Here is a 22420-nt window from a genome sequence, read left to right on the forward strand (position 1 = left end):
ATCCAGTTGATTAGCAATTGTTGCAAAAGTATCAAAATAGCATGGCAGTCATCTCCTCCTGATGGAACCCATCTTAAATCCCCTTTCATCCTTTGAACAATCACTGTATAGGTTCCAACTAGCCTTCCATCCCAAATAAAGCAAGCCAATATTAAAATTGCAGCAAGTTTGAGCTTAAAAAATCCACCATCAAAGTTAGAGCTACAACCCAAGCTATCACCATATTCATTAACGCCAAAACCAGAGACTTTATTATACCACATGTAATCTGCCACTTCAATGCAATAAAACCAGCACAAATATTCAATCAATCTCACAGAAATCATGTACCACACTACACTTTAAAATGCGAACAGTCCCCTACAAAATACTTTGTGAATTTTTTTGCACCTTAACTTTTTTCTTCAACTTTATTGGCCAATTTTTTTTTTTAATTTCCATCATTCATTTTTGTATTTGTTGATTAAAACAGAAGTGCTAATTAGCCACTGGATGATGATGTAGAACCTGGACTGGGAGACAGCAAGAGAGTATGGCATTAGACTAGAAAGCTGAAGTTAATTTTCAAGGTTCTCATTAGTAACCTCATGAATTTTGATAGACTTTTAAAAAATCATAATTAATTCTAAAAAAATAATCAAATGATGTAAGTCTCAAAATGAAGCTCTATACATCTCTTAAGGAGGGGGAAAAATAATATAATCTGGCCCAATTCTCTAACCATCGTACTAAAGAGTCACGTAAAGTGGTATTGTTTATTTGACACATTTTAAAACGTGAACAGTTCCCTACAAAAGACTTTGTGAATACTTTTGCACCTTAACTTTTTTTATAATTTTTTGGCCAAATTCTTTTTATTTTCATCCTTTGTTTTTGTTTTTGTTGATCAAAACAGAATTAAATACTAATTACCAACTCGTCCACCAAATTACAAGAAAATAGTTAGAAATTGTTTTCAACCCTTTTATTTTCTAATGATATGGCACCAAAAACGATGGGCATGTCTTTTTTTTTTTTGACCAGCACGATGGGTACGTCATTACCCATACATGGGGGGGGGGGGAAATTAAATAGGCATAAGAACGCATAAATGATATAAAGATGTATTATATTTGTATTGAAGATTCAAAAACCATAACAAGAATTAAATCACTAAAAGTTTTTTCTATAGGAAAAGAGATAACATAATTCCTAAGAATTGTTGTCTACAGGCATTAGATACCGGCATAAAGGGCATACATGACTTGTTTTTAACCAATGAACAATACAATTTTTGTGAAAATTATGATGACATGGCATTGTTGAAATCTCAGCATCATCATCATTAAAATCTTCGAAACATATGCAGCACTGATGATCAGTATGTTCTCCAAGTTCGACTTTGTTGAGAGACTGAATCGCTTCTTCAGTGGCAGGAATCATTCTAATTCTTTCCATGGACTCCTCCAGATCAACCATCTCCATGAAATCCCCAACATCCATATTCATAAGAAATCTAATCGTAACATCAATAGCTGAAGGAAATATAATGATCCCATCATCACGTTCAAGAATAGAAGCACGAGAACGATTATTATTTTTATTATTGTTATTATTGTCGAACCATTGTTGAGCTTTGGACATGATGTTTGGTATGAAAGCATCAAGTTCTTGAGGATCAATTAAAGGGTGGGAAAGATTCCTACGTAATAAACTTGAACCAGTTCGAAAAAATTCCTCGCATGATATGTAATGCGACGAAGTTGGTCCTGAAGATACTATGGTCGGAGATGTCTCACCTGAAGTAAAGCGAACTTGGAAACGAACATGAAGTCTGAGAATAAAATTTTCTGTTCCTGTGAGGTGGTTTTGGACGGGTAAGGTTTGAAAGACTTCGGGATGATGAGGATGGTCGGAGACACGATACGAGAAAAATGGCGTAAGAGTAAGCATGTTGAAGAACAAGGAAGTACTAAATGTGAATTATTTGTGAAAGTACCAAGGATTTATTATATTTCACTATATGAAGCTCTGATTTTATAATAATCGTAAGAGTTTGAGATCAAATAGGATTTATTAGTTCTATCATAAAGAAGGATAAATTATCTTTTCTACTGATTAAATTGAGATTAATTAAATACGAGCAAGAGATAGTTTTTGGCCAAAATATATAGCATGAATATATTGATTTATATAGGTTAGGCTTGAGGTAATACGATAAAAACAAAAGAAAGTTCATCTTCAAGACGTTTTTTTTATTATTTTTAATTATAACTTTTTTCATTTTTGATATAGTTGTATTTAAGGAAAAAATCATATTTCTTTTGGCAAATGATTAATCTATATTGATTATGAAATTTAAGTAAATATAATTATTAAGGTTAAAATTAATTTTAAATTGAATAAAAGATTTTATAATTTTATTTTCTTCATTTAATACTTCTACAGTTTAGTATAAAGGGATATTTGATGGCCATAAAGCATAAAGGATATTTCAAAATCAGATATGCTTTGAAAATTTCCTTTTCAGCTTTTTTAATACTAATCATAAATCTTACAAGTAGATCTTCTTATTGTTTTGATCTCCGCCATATTGAATAAGAAAAAGACAGGGAAAAGGAAAATGTTAAAAATAATGCGGATGAGCCATTATATATTTGTGTTGAAAATTTTAAAACATTCTTATATATTTTTTATTTTTCTCATTTCATTATACCATTTATTCTTTTATATAAATTAAAGGATATTTTTGGCCAAAAACAGGTGAAGGATATTAGAAAATCAGATTTGTTTTGACAACTAACTTTTTAAATCTATAATTAACTCTAATAAAAACCCTAAAGTGAGCTGTGACGTTAGTCTTATCGAATTACAGTTTTTGTCAAAATAATTATTATATGATTTAAGCACTTTTTTTGTCATACACATACGAATTAAACATTTGCATGAGAGAAGATTTGTCTTTGTCATCTAATTATCCAATAATAGTGATTGAAACAAGTTTAACTTTGTCAAACATTTCATTTTTAAAATAAATATTAATCAACCCACTGTTGCTTGAGGTGATAAATGATCTCATTTCATAAGGAGGAAAACACAAGTTTGAGGTAGTAAACGTGTTGTTGCTTACTTTTCAAATATTATCAATTATTATTAAAATGTAATAAATAAGTGATTTGAAATTTTTAAAATTCAATTTTTTTTATTTAAATTCTCCCTTAATCTTTAAAGATCGGTATGGTGCCACCTGTTCTCGGAAGATCATCACAATATTTCTCAATCTGAGTTATTAGCAAAAGTTAGTGGTTGGACTTTTTGCACGGGTTCTCGAGACATCATCACAATAATTATAACTTTTTTTTAATTCTCCCTTATTTTTGTTTGGAGATCAAGTTTGAAAAATCCACCTTGTGGTAATCAAAAAACAAAAATCAAATAAAAATATCCTTCCCGCAATAAATAGTAATAAAAGAAAAAAATAAATTTAAATGCTAATTGACCTCCAAGTCACGAAGTGTGGGGTGGACTCATAAAAAAGAAAAAAAAAATCATAAAATAAAAATAAAGATCCCTCATTTAAAGATGATTGGCTCCCCAGAATTGAAAATTAAATTAAAAAAATTCAGAAATTGATGGTGATTGGTGCTTAAATACAAAATGATATTGTAAGTCATAATTAAGAAAAATTAAAAAATAAAAAAAATGGAAAATCTTAGTTGAAGCCCTATGATATTGAATGAATGGGAAAAAGGAATATCTTACTTTCATTACTTGCTTAATCAAGTATCTATACAAATAACCAATACATAACAAAAATTAGTTTCTAACCTAATAACAAGTATTAATTCCTTGACACCCCCTGCAAAGCTAGAGCATGAATGTTTTTCATGCCTAGCTTGGATATGAGTTCATGAAATTTGGCTGGATGTAGGGGCTTGGTGAAAACATTTGCTAGTTGGTATGAGGTTTGAATTGGAAGCAGACAAATGATTTTGACTTGTAACTTTTCTTGTAAAACCCTTATGTAAAACCCTTTTTGCTTAAACATCAATACTCTTCATAAGACCACTACTATGGTAGAAAAGGAAAGTTGTTAATACGAGCTACCATAGTAGAAGGAAAATTTCATATTTTTAGAAATTGACTTTCAAACTCGGGTCAACCCGATAGACGTTGCATGCAACTAAAATAATCCATTTACATCTACTGGGCCTCCGAGCCTCCGGCCCGGGTAATACACACATCAAAATCAGCCCATCCAATTCGTTTTCAACCATATAACAAAGTTCCATAAAATAATAGCAATGGCCTCCGGCCAACTAAAATAAGGAGATAACGCATCCTCCAATTTACAATAGATCAACAATCAAAATATCACAAAAGACCCTAACTGTGGCAATATACAACCGATCATACATAAATAAAGGCTAGAGGCCTAGAGCTAACCAAGCTCAAGCCTCTGCGTCTCTTCCCGAAGGCGCACGCCTAGAACCTTCACCTGAAAACATTGTAAACCACGGGGTGAGACAAAGTCCCAGTAACCAGCTTTTCCAATACTAGGTACTACTAAATAGGTGCTCGTGAGGTGTCAAGTGGGGCAGTTCACAAATAACACATAATGATAGCCACAACAATTTATGCAAGTGCAATGATGCAATCCCATCAACCAAATCCCTCACTTTGGGGGATTTTCAGGAGCCGAACCCGGCCTATCCCTCACTATGGGGGACGTAAGGAGCCATAAAGGCCTATCCCTCACTCTGGGGGACGTAATGAGCCCGAAGGCCTATCCCTCACTATGGGGGACGTAAAGAGCCAACCATCATGCATTAATGGAGGCCTTACCACGTGGTAGTAACAGACAAAACTCTCACCAATTTCCCAATTAATGCATCATGCTCAAATCATAATCAAGAGTAATAATCATTTCACAATTAACCTCATTCCGTGGCATATCTTTCACAACTCCACAAATTCATTCATCATAAATCCAAACCCCACAAGACGGTTTTCCATTTTTATATACAACATATAATTCGAACACAATTACTATTTGGAGCACAAAACACAAATCTACTCACAATACCACAGAAGCAAGTACTAAGGATTGGAAAGTGGTTACCTCTCGCCTGAGCAAGGAATAACAAACCAACGATGTGGCCCCGTGCACCACCAAGACTCACAACCGGTCTACACAAGCACACAAACATACAACCAACATATATTAGCTTTCAAACTAATAATGTGGCCAAAACAACACTTGGGGACACAAAATTCCTATCTCCCATCAAAACTCTACCCAACTCAAAGGGTATAACTATCAAAACAACACTCCAAAGTCCTCAAAGTCTATTAAAACATCGAATCTCCTTCGAAGCATCAATTATAGTTCAAACCTCAAGGACCCACTATAGGAATTCTACACCCAAACATCCCATTTGAGCAATTAAGGTTCCAACAACAATTCTAAACCGATTAAACATCCAATTTAACCCTCCTTAACATAACCCAATTCACAAAACCCAAAATCAATCTCTACATTGTCATCCTCAATCCCAAATCATCCAATTCCATAAACCCTAGCTCCAAAAATTCAAGATTCTTTAAATCCAAGGAAACTACACCGATTAAATACTTAAAATAACCCAATGCAATCAATTAAACTCAAAACAATCGGTCAAAAACCTCAATTCCATCATAACTTAGAAAAACCTAGAGTTCCACTAAAAATCCTCAGAAATTCCAAGTAATTCCAAGAAAGAAAGAAGATTAGAGGTTAAAATCACTTACTTGAGGTAATGGATCCTTAGAAATGTCTTTCCCAAGCCTTAAAACCGAAACCCTAGCAGAGCTCCTCTCTCCTCCTTCAGATTTTCTAATTTTTCGCACGCTGACTGCTCCCGCAAATATATAGATTCGCGACCTTTCGCCGAGGCGAACTAATCCCGAGAGGGATTACTCGCCTGAAAAACCGACTTCGCCGCGGCGAACTCCAAACTTCGCCGCGGCGAAAGCTTCCCGAGAGGAAACTCTCACTCGCCCAGAAGAACTTCGCCGCGGCGTGCCCTTACCTTTGCCGCGGCGAAACCTTCCCGAAAGGGAAGCCTCGCTCACCAGAACAACTTCGCCGCGGCCAAACCTTCCCGAGAAAACACTCCCCTCTGAAACTCCCGGTGCGCCGCGGCGAACCCTGAGAGGGGTACGTTCACCTATTCCTCTAACAAACCTCAAATTCAACCCAAACACCCAAATCAAGATTAAATTGCTAATCTATCCTCAAAATCAACCCAAAAGAGGCTATTAAGACCCGGTAAAACTTAGGATGTTACATTTCTCTAATCAGATGACAGTTTAATTCTATATGTTTTGTGTGTTCATGGAATGTGGGATTGGAAGCAATCTAAATGGCAGATTGATTATCACAGTAGATTAGTGCTGGATCTATATGAGATAAATGGAAACTGTTTAATAAGTATATAAGCCACTGCAACTCACAAGTTGTTGAGGCTAGGACCTTGTATACAGCTTCAAATGAAGATCCAGAGATTATGGATTGTTTCTTGGCTTGCCAAGAAATTAAAGAAGAACCAAGGAAGATTGCAAAACTAGTAACAGAATGATGGGTGTTGGGACAACCAGCCCAATTAGAGGCACTAAAACTTTTCAACTTCAAGTTTGATGTAGAAGAGAAAAGGAGACTTGTACCAGGAGATGATTTATTATATCTCAGGACTTGATGTGTTGCCTGAAGATGAATGTCAGTCAGGGAAGACATGAATTGACTCAATGGTTGAGTGGCAAAGCTTAAGTCAAGCCTAGTAGTAGTAAGGTATTAGAGTCTATTGATGAGTTTTTGATATGATTGTGGATCAGCCAAACATTCTCCCTTGTCTTTAAAAAGCTTTAGATGTGGATCCATGGGAGAAGATGCAAGTTTGCATGGCAAATAACCAGTGTCCTCAGTTAACTCTAAGGCAAACTTATGTTGAGACAAAAAGATACCATCTTTAGACTATGCAAGCTCAAGACCGAGGAAGAAAAGGTCTTTAATTGTGAAAGCTGCATCTAAATGCTACTGTACAAGATTAATTTCAGTCAAATCATTCCCAGCAAGAACAATATCGTCAACATATACCAGTATAGCACTAAGAGAATCAGAAACTGCTTTAAAAAAGAGGAAATGGTCAGAAGTTGACTGAACATAGCCATAGGAAATCAAGGGAGATAATAATTTTGAATGCCACTGCCAGCTTGCTTGCTTTAAACCATAAAGTAACTTTTGTAGCTTGCAGACCAGATTCGGGGAAGAGGGTGTAAAGCCTTTTGAATACCCACTTGCACCCAATAGTTCTCTTACCAAGTGGTAAAGTAGTTAAAACCCAAGTCTGATTCTGTTCTAGAGCATGAATTTCCACATTTATAGCATCCCTCCATTTTAAATTTTTAATAGCTTGACTATATGTCTTTGGATTAGGGGTGGAAGTGATAGATTAAAAAATTTTTGCTGCCAAAGATTAAAGGTTGATTATGATTTTGTAGTGGCCAGATGAACCTGAGAAGTAGGAAAGGATGGAAGCATATCTGCATTTAGAAGAGAAAGCCCTTCAAAAATTTTAGCTATACCAATCATCAATGAAGGTTGGAGCAAGTATATCTGACATAAGTGAGAATAAAAAATTAGAAAACAATGAAGGGAAAAGGTTAAATAAGAAACTGAGATAATGTTGAAAGCAAAATTCAGAAGATATAAAATGTTATATAAGACCAAAGTAGAAGAAAGAACAATAGTACCAAAAATAGAAGCTATAGAATGAGAACTAGTAGGAAGACTCACAGAAAAGGGTGAAATGGATTGATAAGAAGAAAATAAATCCAAAGAAAAGTAGACATGATCAAGAGCAATATAATCGATTATCCAAGTACTAGAATGTTGAGAAGAAAATGAATGACAATTATCCTTAACCAAGGAAATAGAGGTGGAAAAATGATTAACAGAAGCAGAGGTGGAAGGTTGAGAAGGGTTTAATTAGGAGTGTTAAAAGGTGTTGATATTGCTCAGCAGAAAGTTGAGGGAGAATGGACGTTGTTTGTCTTGATTGATATGGAGGAAGAGGCTTAACAGTATGAATTTCTTGAACAAAGGAAAATCTTGAGTCGAAAAATTATTCACCGTGGCAAGGGAATCATTGCAAAACTTGAAGCCTGGTGGAAAACCATGCTTTCTATAGCATGTTTCTTCAATATGTCTTGGTTTTCCATAGTAAGTGCATTGTTTAGTGGTGCTTGGTTTGGAACCAGAGAAAGAACGGGGAAGAGAAGGTCGTGGACCCTTGGCAAGCATAATCTTGGACTCTGGTGTAATATGAAATTCATGTTCTTGTTGCAATACAAGAGAAAAGGCTCAATTAATGGGAGGTAAGGAATCCAGCATCATAACATGAAATTTGACAGAAGCATGTTGGTCATTGAGGCCTTTGAGAAATCTGATGATGTAGTCCTCCTCTCTTTGTTTAGCAGTAGATCTACATGAGCCACATGCACATTGCTTGATTGGACGAACACTAGAAAGTTCATCCCAAAGAATCTTGAGCCTAGTATAATACTCAGTAATGCTCACATTTCCTTGTTTCAGACTATGTATTTCCTCCTAGAGATTGGCAATGCGAAATATATCAAACTAAGAGTAAGGATAGCAGAGATCAGTCTAGATGTTGGAAGCTCAATCAAACCAAAGAACACTCTTCGTGATGGTAGGAGAGAGCGATTTGGTGAGCCAGCCTTGCACCAAGTTGTTACAACATTCCTAGTACAGAAACATCAGATCAGAAGTAAAGAGGGAGAAAGGGATCCATCGATAAATTTGAGTTTGTTCTTGGATAGTAATGTCAAGCACATTGCTCGCGCCCAGGTGTGGTAATTGGAGCCATCATGTGATGGTACAACCGGAACCAGAGCAGGATTTTCATTAGGATGTATATAGTAAGGGCTATTCTAATCAATGGAAGAAGTGGTGGATTCAGAGATGGTAAAGTCAGCTATGGAAGCTCGAAGAGAAGGAAAAAGATTGAATAGGCCAAAGGGTAGAGAGAGAAGAAAAAGAAGAAAGGAAAAAGAGAGAGGGAGAGAGAATGTGTTTAGGCTCTGGTTACCATGATACTGAATGAATGGGAAAAATGAATATCTCACGTTCATTTCTTTCTTAATCAAGTATTTATATAATTAAACAATACATAACAAAAATATACATTACAGAAATTAGTTTCTAACTTAATAACAAGTATTAGTTCCCTGACATCCTATATAGGAGAGTAAGGGTTGGAGGTGGACAAACAATTATTTGAAGAGCAAATAGCAATAAGGGTTTGAAAATTGGTGGAAGTTACCATAATCGAGTGAATTTTATTATTTATCTTCTTTTTAGTCCCACCCAAGGAAAGCCTGTGGCTTTATGTTGGTTATCATATATGTAAGCCTCAACACCAATAACTAGAGGGTGGACTCTAACATGATTTAAATTAATGCTTTCTTATGATTTCCTTTCTTTTTATTAGATGCTTGATTTTTGTTTTTTCTTTCTCCTCCCCTTTCCTTTTTTTATATTTCGTTTTGTTTTTGTTTTTATTCTGTGCCTTTTGGGTCAGCCACACAAGTTTCACATTTCTCATAATTCATCTTTAAGGAGTGTTTGGGTGAAAATCAAACCATGATTTTAAAAGTAATTTTATAATATATGAAGTAAGTGTATGAAATGAATTTTGTTTCAATTTGTATAAAAGCATTTTTAAAAAATGCTTTCAAATTACCAAACACCCCGGTGTATATATGTGTGTGTGCATGGCCATTTGGAGTCCGCCATTTTGACTGACATTTCCCTTCCTTTTATCATTCATTCGATTTATTGTGGTTGCATAATCACCTCCCATCACTACTTTGTAACGCGTTGTTGGTGCCCTTTCGATTTTCACATGTCTGCACCCTTTTGCTTTTTTCCATTGACTTCATCCCTTGTCTTCCGTATGCTTCATGAGAAGTACTTCATGTAATGCAGTGATTTATATATTTTAGCTTGTTCATTAACTATTTTGCTTGTCTTTTTGGGCCAACTGATAATGGAGCAAGGGCGCGTCCCTTCTCTACTGTGCTTGATTAGGATTTCATGAATTGATTTTGTGTCTCGTCCTTCTTTCTATAAAGGTTTTCTTTTTCCTTCCTCTTCCAAGAGGAGATTGCACCCTTTTTTTCTTAATTTATGCCATGTGAAATTTTAGATTCTCTCAAGACATCTATATTCATTAGTAAACCGTGTAAGATTATGAGAGTTTCCACAGGTATACCAATAGGATTGCATCTTTTACTTAAAATAAATAAAAAGAAGGAGAAAAATAATTTTGACTTGATTTTTAAAAATGAAAATAAAATAAAAAGTCCTCCTTTTTGTAAAAAATAAAATATTTTCAAAATAAATGCCTGCTTGAGCTGTGTAAGGTTTTAGAATCTCCGCAAGCTTAAACAATTATTTTTTTTCATGTAAGATTATGGGAACCTTTATTTAAAAGAAATCTTTTCCAAATAACAACAAATGAATTGATTTTATCAAATAAAAAACATCAAACAACAAAAAAATATTTTTTAATAAATTAAATTAAATAATTTTCTAAAAGATGACTAAGAGACACGCCTTTTTACCTTTAAACTACGTGAGTATAGATCATGTACTTTTTATCCTACGTCAAGTCAAACTTTGTAAATAATTTTTTTTCACTTTAGTTTTCTCCTTTGGTAAATAAGAAGTCTGTCTTTTTATTGTTTATATTTTTATTTCTTTTTAGGGACATTGGGCTCATTAAGCTTCTAATCTTTTTTCTTCAGTTTCATCAGCCAGGTTTCTTCTTCTTCTTGTTTTTTTTTTTTTTGGTTTTTGCACCACTTTTAAGGGTCACCGGGTAAATCTGCACCACATTAAACTCTAGGATGCCGGAAATTGCTTACAAAATATTTTGTGAATATTATTGTACTTGATTTTTTTTTTATTTTCATGCTTCATTTTTGTTTTTGTTTATCAAGACAAAGGAAATGATTGCCGATTTTTCCACTAAATTACAAGAAAATAATTATAAAAACTTTCACCCCTGTTGTTTTTAACCACGGCACCAAAAACGATAGGCACATCATTAGAATACGCGAAAAATAAAATTAAATAGGCATAGGAACGCAGAAATGATATAAAGATGCATTATATTTGTATTGAAGTGTTCAAAAACCATAACAAGAATTAAGAGCTTGTTTGTTTTTGTTTTTTGTTTTCTTGTTCCTAAAACAATTTTATAAAATTATTTTTTAGAGTAAGTTTTAAAAAAAACAAAAGAATTTGTTTGCATAATCATTTTAAAAAAACATGTTTGAAAAAAAAAACCATAGAAAACCACACTTGGTAGGTAATAGTTGTCGTTAGTAATAACAAGTAGTGGATAGTAGGTAAGAAGAGAAAAAGATTTCTTAAAAATTTTTAAAACAAAAAATAAAAATACAAAAACAAAAACAGGAAAACATATAAAAGTTGTTTTGATTTCTTGGTTTTTAAAAACATATTACTGCTTTTTGTTTTTTAAAACAATCAACTAAAAAATGACTTACCATACAAGTTTTTTTTATTTTTCTGTTTTTAAAAACAAAAAGTTGTTTTCAAAATAAAAAACCAAACAAGCCTTAAATCACTAAAAGTTTTTTCTATAGGAAAAGAGATAACATAATTCTTAAGAATTGTTGTCTACAGGCATTTGATACCGGCATAAAGGGCATACATGACTTGTTTTTAACCAATGAACAATACAATTTTTGTGAAAATTATGATGACATGGCATTGTTGAAATCTCAGCATCATCGTCATTAAAATCTTCGAAACAAATACAGCACTGATGATCAGTATGTTCTCCAAGTTCGACTTTGTTGAGAGATTGAATGGCTTCTTCAGAGGCAGGAATCATTCTAATCCTTTCCATGGACTCCTCCAGATCAACCATCTCCATGAAATCCCCAACATCCATATTCATAAGAAATCTAATCGTAACATCAATAGCTAAAGGAAATATAATGATCCCATCATCACGTTCAAGAATAGAAGGACAAGAACGATTATTATTTTTATTATTGTCAAACCATTGTTGAGCTTTGGACATGATGTTTGGTATGAAAGCATCAAGTTCTTGAGGATCAATTAAAGGGTGGGAAAGATTCCTACGTACTAAACTTGAACCAGTTCGAAAAAATTCCTCGCATGACATGTAATGTGACGAAGTTGGTGCTGAAGATACTATGGTCGGAGGTGTCTCACCTGCGGGAAAACCAACTTGGAAACGAACATGAAGTGTGAGAATAAAATTTTGTGTTCCTTTGACTTTCTTTTAATTTTATTATATTGACATTAAGATTGAATTTCTTTTAATTTATTATATTACCTCAATCATAATCTAACATATCAAAATTTTAGGGTATATATTTTGGCCAAAAAAAAATCTCTTTCCCTTATTTAATTCATCTCTTAAGTTACATTTAAAAAAAAAAAAAAACCTGTCTTTCCATAGGATAGGATTGACAAATCCTATTTGATTTTAAACTTCTCCGGATGGATTATTATAAAATCAGAGCTTCATATTGTGAACTATAAATCCATAATACTTTCTCAAATAATTCACATTATATTTCTCCCTTTATTGTTCTTCATTATGATTACCCTTACGCCTTTTTGGTCCTATGGTGTCTCTGATCATTCTCACAATCCTGAAGTCTCTCAAACCTCAATCATCCAAAACCACCTCACAAATTATGTGCTTTTGAATTCTTAATTATAATTTTTGCATTTGTGATATAATTATTCAAATTAAAATTGATTTTAAATTGAGTAAAAGATTTTATAATTGTATTTACTTCATTTAATACTTGTTTAGTGTAAAAGGGATATTTGATGGCCAAAAAGCGTAAAGGATATTTCAAAATTAGATATGCTTCGAAAAATTTCTTTTTCAGTTTTTTTTTTTAATACTAATCATAAATCTTAAAAGTAGATCTTCTGATTGTTTTGATCTCCCGTCTATTGAATAAGAAAAAGAAAATTGTTAAAAATAATGTGGATGAGCAATTATCTGGGTTTAAAATTTTAAATTAAGTAAAAACTATTTATATATATTTTTTATTTTTCTCCTTTTATGATGCCTTTTATTATTTTATATGTAGGATACTTTTGGCCAAAAACAGATAAGGGATATTATAAAATCATAGTTGTTTTGACAATTACTCTTCTAGTCCTATTTATAAGGCAGAGAGATAAAATATTTTTTTGGTTCTATTTATAGAACACTGAAAGAAATTCTTTGTATGGATGTTTTTACTCTTCATTTATTATTGCGTTGACTTGGTTTCCATGAGGTAATAATGAAGTTTAAAGTTTTTGTTTGTTTGTGTGAAATATATTGAAAGTGACTTTTAAATAAGATCAGAGGAGTAACATTTTAAATTTCATGATCAAAATCTTCAATTATTTTTAAGTAGATATCTTTTGAGAAAAGTAAGGGGAGGAAATATATGAGAGAAAAAAGTACTGTGGGCATGTTTGGTTTGCTTTTGTAATTGCTTACGAGAGCCAAAAACACACTTTTCTTGAAAATATACGAGCACCTCTCTACATGTCAAAATCAATTATGAACTCAACCAAGTATCTACATACTTCTTCCGATTTTCATTTTGTAATGTAATTATACTACAAAATAAATCTAATATTTAAGACCGAAGGAACATATACACACACAGATGTTATGAATCCCAAATTATCACTGTTAGACAAAAGGCCTTTAACAGCGGTTAAAATGAGTTTTCCACGATGGTTTTGGAGGCGCAGTGAATTCCATCAACATTGTAAGGAGAATAAAACACAGCGATTGTAAACTGTCATAAAAAAATAACTTTTCACTACAATTTTTTTAAACAAAACACCGTGGAAAGTGAATTTTTCACGGCGGTTTTAATGACCAAACTATCGTGGAAAGACAACTTTTAACGACGGTTATTAAAATAACCGCCATTAAAAACTCCATTTTTTTTTAAAAATTCTGTGTAAATTTTCTTTACAGCCTCTTTGCAATCTACAAACCCAAATCAACCAGCAAAGTGCAGAAGAATATGCAGAACAATTTCAAGATGCTTATCCTAACTAACATCGAATTCTTATTCAATCACCTAATATATCAACAAATACTCAATTAGTGTTAATAATCAAGCAATAAACTAAAATGTGATGAATGACTTAACTATTTCACATTTTCAAAATTTTGTAGTAAGTATCTCTCATCAAGTAGATTTCCTCCATGTCATATGACACACTATTTTATAATGCCTGTAAATTGAAAATAACATATCATTAGTCAACTTGATCAAAAATATGAAAAGAATTGAAGAATTGTATGCAATATAACCTATATTTACCTCATTTAATTTCTTATTCACCCCTGTCTCAATGATGCTATTCATATAGCATATGACATAATATTCGCATTCAACACTCCCGGGTTAATAACGGTACTAACAAAATGAAATTTAAAATTGAATATTTGACTTTGATTATCTAAAAAAAAAATTGTAAACATTAACTTTGATTATTGAAAAGATTTATAAGCATATATTTAGTTTAAAACAACATACTTGTAGGAGAATCTATGTTGGTGGTTGCCTATTTTGCTGCTTGGCCACAATATTAAAACCATGAAAAGCCCTATCAGCAATAAAAAAAAAGATATTAGAGCATGTTTTTATAAACTTTACATGTAATAAATATGTAAACATAAACTAACGTGTCAATGACATCTTTGGTTTCTTCTTATAGACCTCCACAGAGTGAATCGAACTAATAAACTTTGTTGTCAAAGAGAGCATAAACAATTAGGGTCTAATGATAATTGCAAAATACGAACCATGTTAATTATAATCCTATATATATAACTTGTATATCTCAAATACAATAATACAATTACTCTTCCACGTAAGGTGCAAAATATATTTTCTTTTTCGTCTGAGTCATTGTGGTCATCATAGAGATCGACCACGCTTTCATAGTATTGACTATTTTCTGCACCTTTTGAGGACACATAAAACCATATGTTCCTTCAAATCCTCCCTACTGACACACTTGAGTAAAGTGTTTGTTGTTCAAATAAGAAATATTAGAACATGCATAAGTATAACATGAAATAAGAAAATAATATTATAACTTACAAAATAGCCAGCTGCATAAAGAATATATCTAGCTCCTCAAAGTTGAGGAACTGAATGAGGTCTTTCTTGTCAATGATAAAATCATATGTTACATTTGAACTCACAATCCCTTACGGCATCTTGAAAGTAAGGGGTTTCTCTATGTTTGCCACCATGTAATGAAGAAGAACCAAATTGAAATACATAACCGCACTGTCATTAGGAAGAGGTAGGATGACAGAATTTGATGCGCTCTTTGTTGCCTTCTTTGCTATTGCCTTCTTCGTCACTACCGGCTTTCCAACAAATCTCTTTGGCCACAAAATGAAATTTCCTTGAGTTTGAGCCGGTAGTTGAACCTCATCAGCAGGGTTGGGCACTGGTGTACCACCTTGACCACTATGGATCCTATCCACCATCATCCTTGCTTGATCCTTCGGAGCTTTCTTGCCATGGATCATTGTGCTTGAGAATGCTCAACCATTAGCAATATGAACAGCGTAATCTTCAAAGTCCACATAGAGGGCACATGGCATTCCATTGTTTTAGGCAAGGTCAGGGCTAGGATAAGGGTCAAACACTGTCAGCTGCTGCGTCTGATTATTATTGCTCTTCCCAAACCCTGAAACATAAAAAGAAATTACTTAAGGCATATTAAATAAGTTTAAACGGATGAAGTGAACTTTTAGAAGATTTGAGAAGATGTGTGATTATTACTTACGAAGGTTCAGACACTCGGGGTATCTGGAATCCGGCCATGCTTATCATTATCATAGCCTGTGCAAACCTGGCATCACACTCCTCATACATCTTTTGCATCTCCGCCTTGTGTTCTTGACTAGGTTGAGGTTAATATTTGATATAACTACCCCTCTTGATAACATCAATTGATATTGGATGTCATAGACTCAAGGATATCAATTGATGTTATCAAGAGGGAAGTTTATACACGCTGTACTCTTTTTTTCTTGTTTATGGTTTTTCCCTACTGGGTTTTTCTAGCAAAGTTTTTAGTGAGACAGTATCGAATAATGTATCAATAAATGTGTACTCTTTTTCTTCTGTTATGTTTTTGTCCCACAAGGTTTTTACTAATTGAAGTTTTTAATGAGGCATATCCTTATATAATAGACATTCAAAGGGGAGTGTTATGAATATTATCAATTATGAATGTCCATCTCCTCTTCTTTTTTAACTTTATCAACTCCCACTACTTTCATTAGGCATTAATCTTCCACTATTCTATTACTTCTCCACTATGCCTTGAATTTTGTAACTCACCTCCACTTCATATTCATATAGTTTATTATCCATTATCTATCATATAAGTATAAGTGTAACATATGTGTAAGACTATACCTATAAATAGGACATGTTACTGTGTTGTGATAAAAGTGAAGCAAGTGAAGGAATACAATATCATTCTCTCATTTTTTTTTATCTACTTCTCTTCTCTAATATACTTTTATTGTTAGTTAATTTCATAACATCGATTACAATTTTTCAAAATTCCGTTATTTAAAACATTTATGCAGTCTTTCAAAATCACTCATTGAAATGTAATTAATAATTTCAAATATGGGTAAATTTTATCTTTTTTCATTTTCAAACAATATTAAGGACTTCACTGGTATCTCTTTTAAGATGGCTATAGTAATGCCTTATGATGGGGAAAGTACATGAAGTTGCAATATTTACCGTAATTACTTAAGAACAACTCAAACTCTGCTGCTAATGGCGAAGCACCGAGTAACTTTTAACTCACTCAATTTTTTTGGGGTCTGAATTAGAGCCGGGAATCAGGGCCGGCCCTTCAGGGCTGGCGGGCTTAAAAGGGCCGGCCCTCCAGGGCTGAAATTTTAAAAATACCTCAATTTGCTAAGCTCGGCCCTTAAGTTACAGGGCCAGGACCGGCCCGCGGGCTTTTGGCCCGTTTAAGGAAAAATACTATTTTTTTATATTTATCAATTTTTTTTATAAAAATATAAAAATAAACCAATGAAATTATTAATAAAAGACATAAATATAAATAAAATTAAGTCACAAATATAAAATATCATCATATATAAATATTCATCAACATCTAAGAACATCTAAAACATTCATTAACAAGATAACAACATCTAAAAGTTTTATCTATAATGCAATTGTGCAATAAATAAACACTATCATTAATCTTTTGAAACTTCATCATCACTATAATTGATTACTTTTCTTCATAAGTATACTTTTCTTTCGTAACAAAAATATCAAGTTTTTCTTCTTTATAAGAATTTTATTTTTGAATTTTGCAATCTAACTATTATTTTACTTTAATGTGAGAAACATTGTTGTTGAAACTCATGAATTTCTAATTCAAATTATAGAATCACAAGTTATATAAGTATAAAAATATTCTATTATCAAATATATATATAGTTTAAAAATATCAACGCATATAATATAAATCAAATCATTATTAAAGTCCAAATTAACCGATTTTTTAAAAATTTAATTGGATAAATTATTGTCTAAAACTAAATTTAATTTTAAAATGATAATAATAACTAAATATTTGAAATATTATTAACAATATAAAAAATTAATAACATTAATATTATATAAAAAAATTTTAAAAATAAAAAAAATTATAAAAGGGCTTAAAAGGGCCGGCCCGCGGCCCTTCAGGGCTGGCCCTTTTAAGCCCTCGGCCCTCCAGGGCCAACCCTCAAAGGCTTGTTTCTCATTTTAAGAGAAAAATATCAAGTCCGACCCTCATAATTTCAGGGCCTAAACGGTCAGCCCGATGGGCTCGGCCCGTTTTCCCGACTCTAGTCTGAATTAACAAGTCTGATTAATTAGAATTAAATTAGTTGAAAGCAGGATTTCGATTTGTCCTCGCAATTTTATTGAATGTCCACCGGGCCGAAGCAAAACAGGAGAGCATGAGCGGCTCCGTTGATTCTATGCCCTGACCCAGAACTTTGATCCAAAGGCAGGGAGGGGGGAGGAGGGGGAGGAGCAGAGAGACCTGTGAGTTCGCCGATTCACGTTCCCGTCGTTTTAGTCTCAGACCAGTGTGGAGTCGCTGGTCTGTATTCTGTATTCATTTTCTCTGCTGCAAATACAATGGCTTCAAAATCTTCTCAATTCTGGGAGCATTATGGCTATGATTTGCTGTTGGGATCAATAGCTGCTTTCTATTTGCTCATGGCGCCGTATACCAAGGTTGAGGAAAGTTTCAATATTCAGGTCGACTTCGACTCTTCTCTTTTCCCACCCTTCGCATTTCTTTGCTGGGAAATTATTTGCCAGAAAATGGCATAATAGAAGCTTGCTTTGTCGGGTGATTTAATTTGGATAAATTGTTTCTTTTTGAACTCAAGCCGAAAAGGAAAAGGGTGAATGAATTGTGGAATTTATATACTGATCAAAAGTTCAGAGGGTAGCGGGTATTTGTATAGTTGGAGAAAAAGCTTTAAACGGAGGGATTGAATGATGTATATTGACTTACGCATTATATTCAACAATGTGATTCCTTTTCAAGGAGCTTCTCTTCCGTAAAACTGTAATGAGTGTTGTCGTTTGTTCTTCTGCTGTTTCTATGCATCCCAAAGTATTATTTTTGATGTATGAATTTGAGTCTGGCATCCTTTTTTTTTTTTTTTTTAAGGGTAAATATTGGCACCTAATAAGATGCAGTTGAGTTTTTTATCCAGAGTGCAGTCAGTTGCTTTATCTGTGTTGGAGTCAAAGTTATCTTGAAATTCTTCATTAAATGGGCAACTTATTACTGTATAGCTCGGCTTTGGTAAAATCCTGCATTTCTGAATTCTGACCGTTTGCTCATTTTGTTTTGTTGGGTTCTCAAGGCAATGCATGATATTCTTTATCACCGACATCACTTGGATAATGTGAGTCTAGTTGTTTATACCTGTCAGCATAATTCTATAATTTAAGTTGGCTTTCGCTAGACTTTTGAGTGAATTTATTCAATTTTGTGTTGTCTTATTAATAGTATGATCATCTGGAATTCCCTGGGGTGGTTCCTCGCACTTTCATTGGTAAGACTTATAATTTCTTTCATTTTTCTTTTCTTGTAGTCTGAAAGCTTTTTGCATTGATATCATAAAGAATAATCTATATGGAAAGATTTATACTAAGATATTAGGGTGGTCTGATAGTAGATTTATATTCAACCACTAAGGTAATCAAATGGTTACAGATGTGGGCTTTTAGCAGCAGATCTTATGTTCAAACTTTTGTTCCGCCATTTGATAATAAAAGGAGAATTATATTATGTGATTCTAGGGGGATCAAGCAATTGGTTCCCGTTGCTAACTTCACATTATTATTAAAAAACCAAAGTAGACTGCAATTTGAGACAGTAAACTTATTTGTTAACGAAGTAAGTTCCTGTCCGAAGAAATAAACCAATCTTTGTGCGTCATATGACTTGGAATGCAATATACTTGTTTCTTAATCATTTTTATTGGGTTGTTTGATCAATTCAGTATTAGAAACATAGTAATCTGCATTTTCATCTCTGATCAGATTGTTTTGAGTTTTATTGAAGCTATACAGCTTTTTGTCATCACTAAAGTTGACCTCTATCTTTTTGGATTTTGTTATCCTTTAGGTGCCTTGCTTGTGTCACTTCTTGCGGCTCCATTTGTGTTGATTATGAGTTTGCTGCAATTGCCAAAGTTTTACGGTCTTTTAATGGGTAACTTTTTCCCCCCCTTCTTGATGCCATCATTGCTTGTTGAACCATTTTTTCTTTTTGGCAGTGAAGTTTAATCTTTTGATAGCGTACTCCCCGTAATTTTGTTTTTAAATGATGAAACATAGATGCCAATTTAGCATTGGCATAACTTGTTTATTTTTCTTTTCTTACTTTTCTATTATAAATAAATCTAATGTGTTCTTATTGTTTGTACCCAGTTCGAATGGCTCTGGGGTGCATCATATTATATACCCTAAGGTTCTTTCGTTGTCAGGTATTTGCTTTTCATTCTTCAAGATCCCTGACTCTCAATTATCAATCATTATAAACTCAGGACCTTTCATCTCCAGGATTCGAGCTGAGGTCCTAGAAAGGTCCAGCACCTCTCACGGCATGAGAGGTGTTTAATTCAATGAGGCACCAAAAGTCAGATGCCTTTTGTGCCTTCTCCATTGTGAATGGCATGTGCCTTGATTGGTTTGCACATTTGAAGCAATGAGCTTATCAATTCGAGTTCAAAAACTATAAAACACAACCTGAAAACTCCTGCCTAACCTTTAATATTTAAGGTAATAGGGTGAGCAATAGTTCTTACTGTAAAATATTGTTCAGATTTTTATCGACTTTTTAGGGTTTTGTAATCAGTCATGAAACCAATGCCAAGCAACTTCCTTTTACTATATTGAAGCCTAAATGTGAACATTCATCTGTACGAACAATTAAACAACTACTTTATGAACTATAGAAGGGAGGGCTTGGGTTAAATTCTGTTTGTAAGAAATTTATTTCCATGAATAGGATTCCCAAGAATGCAGAAGACATAGATAAGGCATATTACGCTGATTTTCTTCTTGTGCAATTATTGCATCAAGTAATTATTTTATTCACTAGGTAAAGTTCTAGTTGCCAATGAGGGCAATAAACTTTTGTAGCATATGATTCTAATCCTCACCACATGCAATGTGATCTTTTTCTTTCCGCCTAGATTGAAGAAACTATCATTTGTGTTGGAATAAGAGACGTTGCTAGTCATTCTAGATATATGGTTGATATCCTTGTTATGTTTCTGAAGTTCTTCATCAATACCTATTCTATATCTTGTCCTTTATTATATTTTACTTCTTCTGGAGAGGGGTTATTGATGTCAAGTTCTGTTATGGTGATGGTGGTAGTTTGTTTTTATTAGTGGTTTTTTCTTTTTCCCATGGAAAGTTGGGGCTAACGTTTGTAGTTTGACGTGGGGTGTTGTGATAGTTGTGACCATGAAAGTTGTGTATTGGCGACTTTGGTTGGCGTTTGGCTCTGTGGTGAGTGAAGATTTTGATGCTGAAAGGAACTACTTATTCCACTTACAAGTATTGCTGTTTATAGGAACAGATCCCAGACAATAAGTATGGGATTTAGCTGAAATTACAGAGGTAAAATCAAAACAGAAAATGAGATGAAAATTTTCTAAATAGATGATGACAAGAATTGCATAGAATCAGGGAATAGGATCAGCATTATTCTGAGTCAAATAGTAGAAATATCTTTGGCCCACTTTGTCCTAATAGCTCGCCAACAGTGAGTAACCCAAGCTGTGGATATTGAGTAAGAGATAGTTAAATAACATACACAAGAAGTTGGTCAGGAACTTCTTTAAGCTGTGTCATTTTATTTGATTATGTGATTGAGGGAAGCAGTTGAAAGAATTTCAAGACAGCTTTTTTTGGTAAACAAATGAGAGTTACGGGAATGGTGTTATCTTTGCCTCTACCCTTGAGATGGCTTGACTGAAGTAGTTGAATTGATTGGCCCAAATACACATTTACTTTTCTTTGCAAACGAAGTAGAGTCTTTGAGAGACAACCAAAGAAACAAAATTGGTATCGTTGAGAATTTGTAGACTGATGCTTAAGTGTCTTAAATGCTCTTCCTATGACCCACTATACTCCAAAACGTGGTCAAAGAAAATGAAAATAAATGTCTTAAGAATGGACTTCAATAACCTGTCCCCCCCCTCTCTTGAAATGATGCTGGAGAATTGGTGTGGCTGAATGTCATAAAAAACAGGTCATAGAGGCCTACATGTGTCCTAAAATTTTTTTCGATGACATGATGATGAATTCTTAGCAAGTGATACTTGGCCTAAGATTTATTTTAGACAGAAACATTGGTTCATGTGATTCATCTACTAGTGCTTCAACTACTGGCGTACAAAATATATTCTTGATGGTTGTTTAGTTTAACCTTCCATAATCCATGCAAAAGCTTTGCAGGCCATCCTTCTTTTTGATTGGTACCTCTAGTGAAGCAAATGTGCTGGTGATAGGGTTGTGTACTTTTGTTCATCGCCTGTCTTTGGTGCTGGTACATGGTTCTCTCAAGGGAGTTGATTGTCTAGTATGCAGAGGGATTGATCAACTTGGTTTTAGTATGTTGTTTGACTGATTTTTATTTCAGGGGGTCTTTGAATATCACTGCTGGTACTCCAAAATTCGTTTACGAACTTCTACT

At 33.6% G+C, this 22420-nt stretch overlaps 1 protein-coding gene across 4 annotated transcripts in view; it reads left to right on the top strand.

Moving 5' to 3' along the window:
• The first annotated feature begins 18088 nt into the window (after window positions 1-18088).
• Window positions 18089-22420, top strand: part of LOC114746796 (dol-P-Man:Man(7)GlcNAc(2)-PP-Dol alpha-1,6-mannosyltransferase) — a 28391-nt gene continuing 24059 nt past the window's right edge. The window contains exons 1-5 of one of the 4 annotated variants that reach the window (XM_028935085.1): window positions 18089-18450; window positions 19071-19112; window positions 19217-19262; window positions 19838-19924; window positions 20143-20198. In XM_028935085.1, coding sequence (XP_028790918.1) covers window positions 18328-18450; window positions 19071-19112; window positions 19217-19262; window positions 19838-19924; window positions 20143-20198 — 354 coding nt within the window. In that variant the 5' untranslated portion in view covers window positions 18089-18327. The remainder of the gene's footprint in view (window positions 18451-19070; window positions 19113-19216; window positions 19263-19837; window positions 19925-20142; window positions 20199-22420) is intronic. The other 3 variants (XR_003740313.1, XM_028935078.1, XM_028935093.1) reach the window with 3 other exon arrangements.

Source organism: Neltuma alba, unplaced genomic scaffold, assembly GCF_004799145.2.
Source record: "Neltuma alba isolate B1F8T4 unplaced genomic scaffold, ASM479914v2 tig00000846_pilon, whole genome shotgun sequence".
Lineage (NCBI taxonomy): Eukaryota > Viridiplantae > Streptophyta > Magnoliopsida > Fabales > Fabaceae > Neltuma > Neltuma alba.